This window comes from Sciurus carolinensis, chromosome 7, assembly GCF_902686445.1.
Source record: "Sciurus carolinensis chromosome 7, mSciCar1.2, whole genome shotgun sequence".
Lineage (NCBI taxonomy): Eukaryota > Metazoa > Chordata > Mammalia > Rodentia > Sciuridae > Sciurus > Sciurus carolinensis.
Genome location: NC_062219.1, coordinates 91,142,245 through 91,157,658, shown reverse-complemented (window position 1 = coordinate 91,157,658; position 15,414 = coordinate 91,142,245). Strand labels below are relative to the sequence as shown.

Sequence of the window (15,414 nt, the reverse complement as noted above, 5' to 3'; positions counted from 1 at the left end):
GATGTATTATAGTCAAATAATAGTAATATTAATAATGTGAAAATTAACAAAGAAATGGAATGCAGTCCTCCATCTCAGCTCTATTGGTTAGAGCTAGTACTTAAACAAGATTGCAAAATTCTCTTTTATTCATGCTTTTTCAGAAATGATGGGGGATTATTTATGCAATCTGTTGAGAATGAAATTACAGACAATCTGTTTCAAGTCTTTCCACCTAACTCATTTCAACCAAAATAAGATCTCTTCACAACAGTCACTTAAAGACAAATAGGACAATTAACTAGTAGCTGTGGGTAAAAGATGGTTTAGTCATTATCCAACTCTCAGTTCTCCAGTTCTCATTTTTCCTGTTCCACAGAGAAGCAGGAAAAGCAACTTAAGTATCATTGAACAAGTTTGATAAAAACTGTGCAATGCCAGGCCACAGATCTTCTTATCCGCAGCACCTCTCTTCCTGAGCAGGAGTTTATTTTTGCTGCCTCTTATCCCCCAAGGCCATTAGCTACTGTATACACATGCAGGTGAGTGTGAGCATGGTGTCAAGAGAAGAAGACAGTGTCTTAGCTCACATTGACTTATTTTCTCCCCAGGTCCCAGTTAGTGGGGTGGTAGATGAATCACTTCCAGTACTATTATTTTGTCCTTGGTAGAGAGAAGTTTAACATATTTAGTAAATTAGACTCTTGAAAACTCTGTGTAGCATTCCATTTTAAGTCTAAATGTAACTACTATTAGAAATCCAAATATGTGAGTGTAAAATCTGCATTTTCTTGTTGAAGGAGAAAAAATGCTACACTGTATTAAAATTGCATACACATTGGCATCTTCTTTGCCTTTTTCTTTTCAAACCACTATTAGCTCATCACAAATAGTGCTTTTAAAAGTTCCTATTCCATTGGAATTTCTATTATTTTCTGATGTCAGATGGTATCTGCATATCTTACAAGGAATTATGCTATTATAGGTTGAGTTCCTCATAAGGTTAAAGTATTTTCACGGAATATTTTTGAACATAACAAGTAATGTCATACTCTAAAGTTCACATCAATCACCTAAAACCAAACATTAGGTTCAGTGTTAACAGTAGGTGGCACTAGGAATTGAATTCTTTCCTCTTATATGTTCTATTTGTTTTTAACCATGTCATTTCTAAAAGGCATGGAAATTCATTAGGACTTAAAGATAGCCTATGTGAGACAGATCATCCTTTGTTTAATAAATATTTAAAATAGTGTCCAATCCTCCCACAAAAGCATGGGTTTTATTACATAGTCTGGTCAACAGTTCTGAAAAAAATGAACTGAATTTTATGGGCAGAATTAAGGAGGAACCACTGAGTTCTAAAATAATCAATATCTATATCAAATAGCAATATATGTCCCTTTTTCAAACCTGTTGCTATGCAGACATATATTATCATAATTTGTCTTATAGATTGCTCACCAGATGAGACTTGGAGAAAACTCCCATGACTTCTGTCATGGTAGAAACTTAAAGAATAATTCATTTTAATCTCATATTACCCTACTTTGGACCAATACAGAAATATTTGACCACATGCTGAGCATTCTCAAGTCAAAAAGTAGAAAAGTACTTATGCTTTTTTTGTAGTTGTTTCTTCCTTCCATATCGAGTTACTTTGTAACAAAAATAAACACAAATATTAGGAACTCTTTAATAATATTTTTAATTAAGGAAATTAAAATTAATCTTTAAAATTATTGAAATTGATTAATACAACTCCCTTTTAGGGTCATTGCTTACCAATATTATTTTTAATAATGAATAAAATTTATTTATAATAAATTGAACTTTAAACTATTTTTTAATTTTACATTTATAATTTGCAGTATATTTCTTTCCTTAGAAATGAATGATTGAGATGTTGGAGGTAAGAAAGATGTCAAAGTTTCTAAAACAAGTTATTCAGTTTCCCCAAATCTTAGCTCCACTTCCCCTTTTAGGTCGGAGCTCCTAGAGGCAGCCCCACAGTAACCCGTCTTGCTGGGATTGGCCCTAAGTGTGTCCAAATAATGATCCCAAAGTCCTTAGTGCAGCTGGCCTGACAGGAAGCTGTGGCCAGGGGCTTAATCTCAAGTAGCCTTCCCACTCATGCCAGTGAGCTTGCAAGTCATCACTTTCTACATGTGCTAAGATTAGAGAAGGCAAAAAAGGAATGTTACCCCCAGCTTTTCCTAAAATAATATAAAAAGGCAAGTAAAATTTTCCAGCAAAGTCTGGAATGCACTTCAATATTAAACCATATAACAAAAGCTTAGTAAAGAGTTATTCTTCAAAACTGAAGTTAAACATTATTTTAGTTAAATTTGTTAAAAGCTTAAAACTAGACTAATCTTGTCTACTAAGCTGAAATATAGAATTAAATGATAAAATACAGAATTTGCTTGGGAGTGTGTACATAAAACTTGGTCCAGACCAGTACTCACACAAGCAATCTGAAGCTTACGGTTTACTAATAAAATCAAAGTTTATGGTTTGCTGCCTTCCAAACTTAAAAACAAATTTTTGTGAAACGTAAGAATAACTTATTTAACCTCCTAACTCCTACACTTAGATACAATGTCCACTCTGAGAACGAGTCTTGGTTGTACCTCAGGGCCACCACCTCTCAACTGTAACCTCAGGCTGCATAGTTCTCTATACCTTGGTTGCCTTATGTTTAAAATATATTCTATTCAATTCAGGATGTTACTATGAGAATTTGATTAATTAAAATATGTAATTCACTTAGAAGAATAATTCCTAGTGATATATATACAGATTGCAGATACAATTGTATGCTGTTACCACTTGAGATAGATAAAACCATTTTCTATGTGAGGCACAGTGTTATGAAACACTTCATAAACACTCTTTTTCTCTCAGACCTTGACAGCAGCATGAATTCTTCACCTGAGTAGGTTCCACCTTTGAAATTAGAGCTGTAAACCATGTGAGCACAGAGACTGAATCTATCTCATTTACCTCTGCATCCCTCAGCATGAGAATTCACAAAATATAATAATTCATGATTTGCCAGCAAGTAAAATTTGAAATGTGAGGTCATGAGTAGTGCATGTTTTCTTTTCTCTTTTTATTTTTTTTCTGCATGCCAGCTCTACACTTTTGAATCAATTTCTCTTTAATGCGAAATTCTAGCATATGAGGTGAAAACTAATTTTCCACATCAAATTGATTTAAACTCTGTATAATTTCTGCTATTTTTAAGAGACAGAAAATCAGTTTGAATAGACAGATTAACAGCTAATCACTAGGTAATTGCAACCTTATTTTAAGGGAGCATGCTAACTACATACTTGTGACTTCAAGTACAGTTGTATCTTACAAATGAGTTTTTGTATCTTTTAGCTAGTGATAGCAAACAGTGGGATCTTTCTGCTGATGAACAGAGTTGCTATTACATTTTGCTAAGGCATAAAAATACAGGATCCTTCATACTGCTGCATGATAATATGTTTTTATTTTGAGCACAGAGAGTGGCCTAAACTAGTTATGTATTTTCTAATTTACAAAATACACATAGGTAGCATTAAGCACACACAAAAATCAACACAAATCTCTATATCTAGCTTATGTTTCTCTCCTGAGCTTTGGTTCCATATAGCAACCGAGTTTTTGATAGTATCTAAATGTGCTCAGATATCGCAAATGCAAAACCATTTTCAGCATCTCCTCTCCAAAGCCATCTCTGCCTACGTGCTGTAGTTCAGGATAAAGCACACTGAACATCCTTCCTGGAGCCCTCTGTTATTTCTTGCTCTTCCTCACCTCTTAAACCCAGTCAGCCATGGACTTGAGTATGGTCTACCTTCTAAACAGATTTGGAATCCATCTACTTCTTTTGCATTTCCTGTGGTTCTTTGCCCACTTCCTAGGTACATTATTTAGATCGTCTCAGGTCTCTGTCTTCAGTCTCATGTTCCTTCAGTCCACTGCAATTATAGTATGTAAAAACAATTTCCTTTGACCTTAAACTACATTCAAACTTCTTGGCTACCCATCATTTATAAACCCTCCCCCTTCTCCAATTACCTATCTTCTACTCATCCCCCACTTTATACATTCAGAAACAGCACAATTTATTGGATGTGCCTATTCTCTTTGCCCTCTGGGTCTTCCCACATGGAAGATACTTCCATTCCACATTGGACAAGTCCTATTTATCTTTTTTACGTCAACATGAACATCCCTTCTGTAAATCCGCTACTCACATGCTCCATCCTACAGTACTTCTAGAGCTACCAGATCACAATGGATATCCTGCTGAACTGTAATTTCTCACATTATTATTTTCCTGACCATCTCTTTGTAGTCGAGAGACCCTGACAGTTCTGGTTTCTCCTTTATGTGAACAGTATTTAACAAAGTGACTGGGACATTATGGGCACTAAATATTTGTTGAATGAACAAATTCTATAAGTGGCACTGAAAAATCCAGGAAGATCCCCACTATTGGGGATTTATAAACATAAACTAGAAGAAAATAAGTTCTTATTTTAATGTCTAGGCTCTTCTGCTTCTGATATGAGCATAAACAGACTTGTTTTCTTTACTAATTTTTAAAGATGTAATCTTCAAAGAATACCAAATCACCTTTGATCAAATACTTAAAACAGCTGTGGGATTTGACATCATACTAAAAAGTTGGAAATCCTGGACCAGTTTGAAACTTTTAAATCAATGATTCTCCTGCCATCTTCTTTTTTCATCATTTGTATACTGGGTTTCTGTCTTCAAGAAGCACAGTGAATCCAAGACTTTGTGAATTTATAGTGGAGCAAAACATGAAGTTGGTCAGCCTCCCTAGATTTAGAAAATTATTGGTTTTATTTTATTTTGTTTGATTATAGGTAGATCAAACAGATAGTAAGTCAGTAATTGAATAGTGTGAATGGACCAAAGAGAACTAGTACTTATCCAGCTTCTTCCATACCACAGTTGGGATGTAGGTCACATCAGAGGATCCCAAAAAGTGGCCCATTGGCTCTTACTAAGTCAGATATAACCCACCAAGCTCAAATTTTGTCAATACCCGAGTCACTGGAAATTCTTTAGACTAACTTCTAGTGTAACTGTAATAACTAACTTCTCCTGCTTTCTCCTTTAAGTTGGAATGACTTGTACCCGACCATTTTCCACAGACATACACAGACACACACACACACATACACACACGCATGCATACACACACACCCAAATCCTCAGTATTGTGCAGAATCATCTTCATCCTCTGTGATTTTTAGAATCAGCATAATTGAAAAATATATTGTCTAGCAAGAGGAGGCAAATAAATGAATAGGCTTGAAAAAATGTAGCTATAACAAGGTAACAGTCATGTGTTTTGGAGAAGAGAGATGGGAGTGTAGAAAGGTGGGTCAGCAAATCACTGAGATTTGAGTTAAGATGTAAAGTGGTGAATATGAGAGCCATGGAAATATTTGAGGACAAGGAAGAGAAATATTCTGGGTGGAAAGAACCAACTGTGCATGTTCTGAGGCACCAGCTCAAGCAGAGTATTGGGAAGGAGTCAGCCAGGAGAGGAGCCTGGCTGAGAGGAGGCAGTGAGAGTTCAGAGGGAAGGAACACAGCCAAGGGGAACCACATTGCAGGACCTTGTAACAGGCCAGTTTAAGCATTAAATATATTTCCTTACATGAAAAAAGGACATTTTATTTTTCCCCAAGTAGTATGCCCTTTAAAAAATCAAGCAATGACCCATATTTCCCAGCAGATAGCTGCTTGATTTTGAACCTCATCAGTTTCAACGGCAGGCCCAGTAAACATTCACCCTGTTGGCCACCACTGCCATCTAGTGGCTAACATCTACAATGACCAGATATTCTGACCACAGTGGACAGGGAGGAGGGGCACAGAGAAGGGAGTGCCTTTTGCCAGAACATAAAGTGTGAAAGCTTTCTGAGTCCACTCCAGGGAAATGAAGAAGTTCAGTGTACAGATTACGTTTTCATTGGTTTATATCAAGACTAAATCAGGATATACTAGAAACTGTAGAGACAGGTGTTATGAAATGTATTTCAGATTTCATCAGAACTGAAGAAAATTGGAGTTTGAAAGCATTGAAAACTAGAAAGACAGTGCAAGAGATGTGAAAGTAAAATATTATAAATCAAAAGATGATTAGGATGATAATGAACAGAAGTGAGATGTATAGAGGGAACAAACAGTAATCAAGTGTAACAGTAATAATAGATAAAAACTATCATATCATTAAAAATAGAGCATTTTCTATAGAATTTGATTAAGAAATAAACTATTCAGGATGCATTTTATAAATTTTAATACTTATTCTAATTTCCTTTTAAAAATATTCTATAATAATTTTTGTTAAACTTACAAAAATAGAGTTATTATCTATTATAGCACTGTCCAAAGTGGTAACCATTTAAATTTAATTTACATTAATTAAAGTTAAATGAAATTTTAAATTCAGTCCTCAGCCCAACTAAGTGCATTTTAGCAACTCAATCGTATTTGGCAAGTAGCTACTGGATTTAACAGTGAAAATAGATTTCCATCATTTTGCAAAATTCATCATTTAGTGTGTTTTAAAGATAAATTGAAATTTTACTTTCAAAAATGGGAGGAGAGTGCATTTTAAGCAGAAGATACAGCATTTGCATACAGAGAGAAACAAGAATTAGTGTGGAATATTTAGGAAATGAGTGATCACTCTGTGTGGGGCTGATGTACAGGTGAGTAAGCAGGAGGCATCCCAGATTCAGGTATGCTGGAAGGGTCTTTCATCACACAGGATACAGTTATCTATACTCCGTGGTGACTGGGGAACCATGGCATCAAGGGACAGGTAAATCTTCATTACAGAGATGACTCTGTTATAAGGCATAAATATTGGTTTAAGGGGAAAGTTACTAGGAAATAGTATCACTTGGCTCCTTTTCCTGCAGCTCAGGAAGCAGGCACCATCCTGGACAACTTTGTTGCCTTCATTCCCCATGTCATTTAGCCTACCTGTCAAACTTGCCTTTTGTCCGCCAAATTTTCTCCATCTTTAGTCCAGTCAACCTTCCTAAAGTCATTATTGTGGTACTGCATTAACCTCATTGGTCTAGCCCATCTTGCCCTACAGAAGGCAAAACAATCTTCTTAAAATTAAAAATTGATCTGAGCCCTTCTCTTCAGATCATGACTTCACACTCCTTATTCTTCTCTTTCCAGTCACTTTGGCCTGGATGCCCCAAGCCCTACCCTGCTATAAGGCACTTGCATATAATGTTCCCTCTGCCTGGAGCACTGACTGCATCTCTCACTGCAGGTCTCAATTAAGTGTCACTTCTTCCAGGAAGGCTCCCATATTTTAGATGGAAACAGCATCCTCTACTTAATGTTTGAAGCACTTATCATAATTATACTGAATTACAATTATGTTGATTATATTACATAATTACTAAAAGTAATTGTGTGTGTGTGTGTGTATGCGTGTGTATTTTTACCTCTGCTTTCTCCCTTTGCGTGAGAGAAACAGAGGCAGAGACTATTTTTCTCATGTACCTCTGGTTCTCTCTATCGCACAGGTTAGTAAGTGCATGAATTTACCAATAAACTTGTTCTCTAATTCAAACAGGACAGGATGGATGCCTGAGTAAGTGATGCAAGTAGAAATGTGGAAGATTAAGAGGAGAAGGATGAGTAGAAGATGCATCTGATGTTTTTAGTTATAGGGACATGTTTGGAATATTATTGGCAGAGTTAGGAAATACAGGGAGTGAAAATAAGCAGCAGTGTGGGGAGAAATGGTGAGAATTGAAGTGTGAGCAGCTTGCCTTTGAGTTTTCTGTGGACTATCCAACTAAAAATGCCATTTACCAGTTGTCTCTGCCAATCTAAAACCCAAGAAAGACATTTAAACCAAAGAAACACATAGATGTTTCTAATTCATAGCTGGAGAGAAAGAAATGGCTACAGTATAATACAAGCAAAAATTTGAGTTAGAAGGCAACTGATTGCATCCTTACTGCAACTCTGACATTTACTAACTTTTCATCTTTTCCCAACTTTCCTCCCCTTTAGTATGAGTACCACCTATTTCCTTGGCAGTGACTTCCCTCCCACTGCCTCACCTCCAGGCTTTGCCTTTCCTTCCTGATACTATCACCCATTCTCTTAGGAAACACCTCCAGCTGGTAGGAGAATGGTTGGGCAGCAGAGTCAAGAACAGGAGCATATGCTCTCCGTGCAGTGGAGGATAGATGGAGCAGCCAGTGAAGTGTCCCCAAGCTTGCTCATGGGAGTGGCTGGTTAAGGATGCTTGACTGGTGATGGCTGCTATATTCCTTAATTTATTTCTCTGTGTTTCTTGAGATAACTGTGGAAAAGAAACCTGCATGGAGGTTTCCCCTGCCCTTACTTGAGTTGAATTTGTGTGTGTGTGTGTATGATACATTTCACTGCTTTTTAGTTTTGATTTGTGATGATGCTACTTCTATCTGTCACCACCATCCCAGTCTAGACTAAATGATAATTCTTCTGTGATCCCAGGAAGGGTCCTGTCAGGAAAGCAGTCTTACCCTGTGTAACAGCCTGGGTGAGTGGAAGAGGCCAGAAAGGCATGGTTAACTCCCAAAGGCAGTGGGAACCTGGCACCCTCAACGGGCAACTCCTCTTTCTCAGAGCCACACATCTGCACTGATATTCTTGTCTGGATTTAACATGTAATAAAAGTAATGTTTCAAATTTGAAAAATAAAAATGTCAATTCCCCATCTGTGAGGTAGTTGAGGAAGATTGAGTTAAGGTATATAAGACTCTCAAAGACTGAATGAATGTTAATATGATACTATTATTAATGATGGAAATTATCTAAGTAAAGCATTTAACATAAGGAAAAGATAAAGTAAGAACGATTATGCAAAGGAAGGAGACCAAGAAAGGAAAATAAACACAAAACAATGTTCTGAGTATTTAGCAGAGGCCTAAGAGAGAACAGCTTTCTAAGGTTCTAAGGAAAGTGTTTTCAAGAAAGGAAAAGTCAAAGTGTCAAGTGCTCCAGGGAAGTTTCAATGAGTAAAGACTGAGGTGAGTGTGGTAGGCCTGGTGGACACCAGTAGTGATGAGAAGAACAGCTTATGAAGCAAACTGGCTGACGTAGATTGCTTGCTACACCATCTACCAAGCAAAGCTTCCATATGTTGGAATAAGTCACCAATATGTTTTAATCAGAACTCAGAGTAAATCAGGGAAAAAATACTCTTTTGAACAATTCAAGGTAAGAAGGAGAATACTTGGAAAGTCAAAAGGAAGGCTATTGAGGAAGTGAAATTCTACAGTCCAGCCCTACTGATACCTCTACCAGCTCCATCATCTCGAACAAGTTTCATTTTGGCCTTGGCATCCTCATCTATAAAGGAAGTGAAATAGGTGATCTTTGGTGATACTTTCAATCTTAAAATGCTCACTTGTTTAAATCATTCAGCTTGTCTTAGGTCACTACAACAAAAAACTGTAATTTTAATACTTAATGTGTCCAATTGCATTTTTTCACCTGTTAATAGTTACAAGGTAAACTAAAAAATTCACAAATTCTGAAGTAGAATTGGTTCAGTAGAATTATTATTGTCATGGATTAAGTAGGATACTATTTCCAAAGGGAGACATTTCTCCCAGGAAGTAATATATTTATTTAGGGGCTTCATATATTTATTTAGGGACTTTAATAGTAGTAGTAGTGGTTATTATAGTAGTTGTGATATTGGGGATTAAACTGAGGGCCTGGGCAAGCACTCTATCACTGAGCTATATCCCCAGCCCTACTTATTGTGTTGTAGGTTCTCATTTATCAAGGTACTTATATAAGTACTATAAATCATTATTTCATGATTTTGGGTTTTTTTATTATAATATTTTTGTATATATCTGTTATTCTTAAAATTCCTTTTAACTTTCTTATTCTATAACTAAATTGAAATTTCAAATATAATAAAATTAAATCAATTTATTCTCAAATAGCACAACTGGCATTGTTTGCTCTTGGATAAATAAATAAAAACATATTTTTTACCTTTATGTTAATTTATTTTTAACACATATCATTAATAATTCTAATATGACTTTTGCTGTATTGTGAATCACCTTTATTGTATAACATCCCCAAATATTATATACATTGGAAAGAAATTTTTGTTGTTGTTCTTGAATGTGTTCAATTTGTAGGCAAACCCAAGTGACTTTTTCAAAAAAGTCTACACAAGAAGCAATATTGAAGGAAACATGGAGATTTTGTAGATAGTGAAATAAAACCTGGTGATTTTTTGTTTATGTCTCTAACATTTTCGTAAACAATATAATTTAAAGAACATGAAAGAGCTGCACAGTTTGACAGATGCATTTGAGGATTGTTTACTGGCAATATTAAAATAAAACACTGCTGACATTCAAGTTCCTCTGTTTTAAATTGCAGCACCTTATGAAATATGCCCAGAGGATTATCTGATGTCCATGGTGTGGAAAAGGACTCCAGCAGGCGATTTGGCATTCAATCAATGTCCGCTGAATGCCACAGGTACAGTAAAATGATCCACCCAAATCCAAATGAAGATTGCCATTCAAGAACAGCATTCTGTGCTTGCTTATGAAGTCGTGCTTTTGTCCTGTCTCCATAAATAAGTCTTTCCAATAAGCAATTAATGAAACAATTTTAGTAAAGTACTTCCTAAAAGAAACCAAAGAAGAGACCCCCAAAATATTGCTTGCGCAGTGGTTTCTCTGCATGACTCACAGGCATTATAAAAATAACCAAAATGACAATTTCACCTGCAGGATTTTTAAAGCAAAAAATAGCATAAGCCCAATTTTCAGTCAGTCTCCCAATTATGCGATGCCTTCAAGCATCCTGTTATAAAGCTTCTCTCTGTTCTTTGTGACACACAGGCACCACTAGCAGACGCTGCTCTCTCAGTCTTCATGGAGTGGCCTTCTGGGAACAGCCGAGCTTTGCAAGATGCATATCAAATGAGTACAGACACTTGCAGCATTCAGTAGGTGCAAAGCCAGCTTTAGTACTTGCTCTGTTTATTTTTTGCTAATGATCATTGTGTGAGAATTTAACCTTCTGATGTACAATCAAATCAGTAGTCTCTGAAAAAAAAAGGCCTAATAAAAAAATAAGATGTGATAGAAAGCTAATTTCTGTAAGTTAAGGCTAAATTGTTTTATTCCTCAAACTTGGGTTTATATAGATCCTGCTATTTAAATGAAAGAATTCCTTATCTAATGGGAAAAGACCTAAGCAAAATCTGTTTTCCAGTTTTATGTATAAGAATTAAACTATATGATTAGTTCAAGTCTGCATTAAATTCTATGAGACCTATTTCAAAGCATACATTTAAAAATTCTTTAACTTCTCAGTAATTGGAAAATGATAAAGCTGTGTCACTGAGGTATCAAAATTCTCATTGCAGTGTGAGATTAAGATATAAAAACAAAATGACAGTGTTGTTGCACCAGAGAAATTTAATTACTTGCCAAAAATTCTGTGGTTAAAGTTTCCAAAAGTAGTTCCTGTTACCCACACATCTTTGAACTATGCAGAGAGTGATGTGTGAATATTTTGGGCACAATTACATTTTGCTTGATATTTTGTAAGGGCAAGTCATTCTCATTTTGGACACTGTTGCCATTTCATCCTGACAGCTAGGAGGACCTTTATCCATTGGAGGGGTAAACTTTGTGAGGTACAGAACAAAATATCATCATAAGCCAAATGGGAAGTTGAACTTTGGTAGGGATGATGCTTAGATAAGAGCCTTTATGTTTTGCTGTGAATGTGTTTTTTTTTTTTTTTAATGTTCTGACTGTCAACATATATTTTTTAAAACACCTGAAAGATACTTTTGCTTGTGGATGGAGAAGTAGCTTGTACAATAACTACCCTTATCAATTAATGGAATTAGCACTTATCTATTTATCGGAAAAACAAAACAAACTTTACAAAATCTAGAAATATATGCTGGGTAATACATTTACATATGAAAACAATAATTGAGTTGATAACTACGTAGAGCCTTATTTCTTATATCATTATAGATACATATATGTATATGTGTATATTAGCAATTTATTATTTGGCTACCTACAACCTTATTTCCATTATAAATATATACTTACATATTATAGAGATATAACACAAATATAAATATATTTATATATTTCCTATATAGCCAAATACTCATCAGTTTAATTACTGATATGGTATGCAAATATACTGGACAACATTTACATTTTGTATTTGTTAAACTTAATTTTATGTATATATACATATAGATAAGTAAATTCTCTTTTAATAATAGCTACAAGTAACTCAAGCTATTCTATATCAGAATTAAATATGAGCAAATATGTTTATGAATTTAATTTTAATGGATTTTATTTTTCCTTCATTTTAGACATTAGAGTTTGTTTATTTTAATCTAATTATATCTATATTAAGTTCTTACATAGTCGTGGTGGTAAATAGAACAATTTCAAGAATTAAGTAAATATAAGTTAATTCTTAGAAATTTGTGAGAATGAAAAATATCACATTTTTGCAGAAAATCTGATGTTCTTACAGAAATGGAAATTAGTTTGCAATCTGTGAATGCCAACCATGATAATGAAGAGCCTTTAGTCTTTGAGGTAGAAGAAATGAAATCTCAAATCATATATGTTAAAATAATTCAGTTGATAAAATAACAGTCAACATGCATATAGCCTTGTTGGCTTGTATATAAAATCAGGTGCATGATCTTGTAGAACACAAAGCATCTGTGTGTTCATCTCCTACAAACCACCTACCGGGAGCTTCAATCTTCATAAGAACCTTCAGGATGGGTGATATTATTGCTTCAGTTTTCATAGAAAGAAAACTGAAGATCTACTGAGAAGGAATCCACCTAAGTGAGGTAGAGTGAAAGTTACACCCCAGGCACAACTGATCCAAAGCCTAATCTCTTTTCTGGTGGCCACTCAGCCTCCTGAGTTTTTATTTGAAATCATCTGTGCCAGAATCTGGGACTGCAAACCACGTTCTCCTTAGATTTTCCTTAAAGTCTCTGTTTCTATTTTTCAAATTTCATTAAATGAGCAAACATAAAAGTTGGAGTGATAATTTATCTAGTTTTTCTAAGTTTGACTTCATAATAAGAGATATCAAAGACCTTGAATCTTGATTTAAGAACTTTATTAATCCTTTTTTGTGGTTTTTGAGAAATGCAGAGATAAAGCTAGAGAGGGATGGAGTTACAGAGACAGGAGACCAACCAAGATACTGTACAAAGGAAGACAGGTAGAGATCAGAATAAGTTTGATTTATTTTTCTCTTATATTTGCTATGTTCCAGGGGAATTTTTGTCCATTGCTACAAAGCTCCTCACATGTTACTCTTTTTTGGCCAACAGTTTATTGCAAAAATGTTCAACAAATTGCCTGAAAAAGGGTAATAAACTTTATTATTAACGTTTTCATAGGTAAATGAAAATAATAGTCTTGATAATTTTTCTTATAACAAATATTAAGACAAACAGTGTGCAAGCTTTATTGTTTCTTTAATGTGCACAAAGAAATGTGCTATTTGGGTAAGTAGTATGTACTTTTAATTTTGAAATAGTCAGCAATCAAGTGGGGATAGGGAGCCTGAGAAATAGGAGTTACCTGGTCTGCTAGTTTTTTGGGATATGGTGTGGCTAGAGCATGTATCCATATGCATGTATTTCTTCTTACACAGACCTCTTAGGAACTAATATGGAGACTCTTGTTCTAACAACTCAAGATAGAGCATTCAATTCCCTTTTTATTAATGTTGCCAACCTCCCAAAATTTGTTAGAGGCCTCTCTTCCAGAAATAATGATTGCAAAACTCAGAAATGCCCAGGAAAGTTGGAGAGTATGATTTGTTTTATAATGGGCAGAATTCTCTTAAGTTTATTCAGACCACATGTTAAAGTCTATAGCATGTTTCAAAAATTCCTAATGTATTTTCTATTATATCTGAAAAAAATTTTTTTTCAACTGTTTTAACTTTATTTGTTATATAATAGGTTTAGGAAAGGGCTGTCAATTATTTCTCTGTAAGGATAACATAGTAAATATTGTAGACTTTACATGACATATGCTGTTTGTTAAAATAATGGATTCTGCTTTGTAGCATGAGAACAGCTATAAACAATAAATAAAGAAATGGGAATGACTGCATTTCTGTAAAACTTTATATAAAACACAGGCAATGAACTGAACTTGGCCTTCAGACTATATTTCATTGACTCCTGATCTAGAATATAAGGTTTTTGTTTGTTTTTGTTTTTCTTTAAAGATTATAGTTCCTTAGAAATTTCTCATCAAGGCCTGGACATGGCTATTTTGTCCCCTTTTCCCTCTATTTTCTTTAGCTTTTTAGTCCATAAATACTTAGTTTCTTTAGAAACTAATTCTAATATCTGGATAATCTGGGAATCTGCTTTTTTCTTTTTTCATTTTCAGTGTTCATAATATTTTCTGTCCTCTTTGCATGTCTAGTAATTTTTTTATTGAATGTCAGACATTGATTACACAAATGGTATGCCTTTATGCCATGTACAAACAGAGAAACAACATGTATCCCATTTGTTTACAATAAAAAAAAAGAAAAAAAACAAAAACAAAAACAAATGCAGTCCATATTAATGGCCACCAGAAAACATCCCCTTTTCTTGGTTGTTCAGATACTTTGAGGGATTAATACTTCAGTTTATTCAGGGACTATTTTGAAGTTTTAGGAAGACTGTGTGTTAATAAGCTATAGTTACTATTTAAAAATATCAGAATTGATAAACTTAAAAAGAGGGAAAGATTATTTTGGCTTACAGCTTCAGTTCATGTTTGCTTAGACCACTGTTTTAGGGTCTGTGGTAAGGTAACATATCATTGTAAGACAGCAGGGAGGAGGAATCTGCTCACTTCACTGTGATTGAGAAGTGAAAAAGAGAGATAAAGGTGCTGGGGTCCCAATATCACCTTCCAGGTCGCATCTCCAATGACCTAACATCCTGCCACAATGCCTCATCTCTTAAAGGTTCCACCAGTTCCTGAAAACACTGTGAAATCCAGACAAATTGTTTAAAACATGGGCCTATGGAGGACACTTACCCAAACCATAGCTAACAACATCTGCTTTCCTATTGGAAATTCTTTTCTAATGGAAAGAATGGAAAGCCTGAGGGTACCCAACCTGTTAGCCTTGATAAACTGGAAAACTCATCTCTATCCTTTACAAGTTCCTAGATCAGTGATCCAGCTTTCTGCCAAAGCAAACTCAAATCCACCATATGTCCTTAGGGAAAGATCAGCTGGGACTTAAAGTTGCACTCTTCCCCTGAGTAGGCATTTGCTTTCAAAGAACTAGCAA

The 15,414-nt window shown here is 35.0% G+C and overlaps 1 protein-coding gene across 3 annotated transcripts in view; it reads left to right on the top strand.

Moving 5' to 3' along the window:
- Adgrb3 (adhesion G protein-coupled receptor B3) overlaps nt 1-15,414 on the top strand; it is a 680,206-nt gene that overhangs the window by 298,003 nt on the left and 366,789 nt on the right. For all 3 annotated transcript variants that reach the window (XM_047557982.1, XM_047557981.1, XM_047557980.1), the window contains 2 exons: nt 10,456-10,557; nt 10,926-11,032. In XM_047557982.1, the coding sequence (XP_047413938.1) occupies nt 10,456-10,557; nt 10,926-11,032 (209 nt within the window). The remainder of the gene's footprint in view (nt 1-10,455; nt 10,558-10,925; nt 11,033-15,414) is intronic.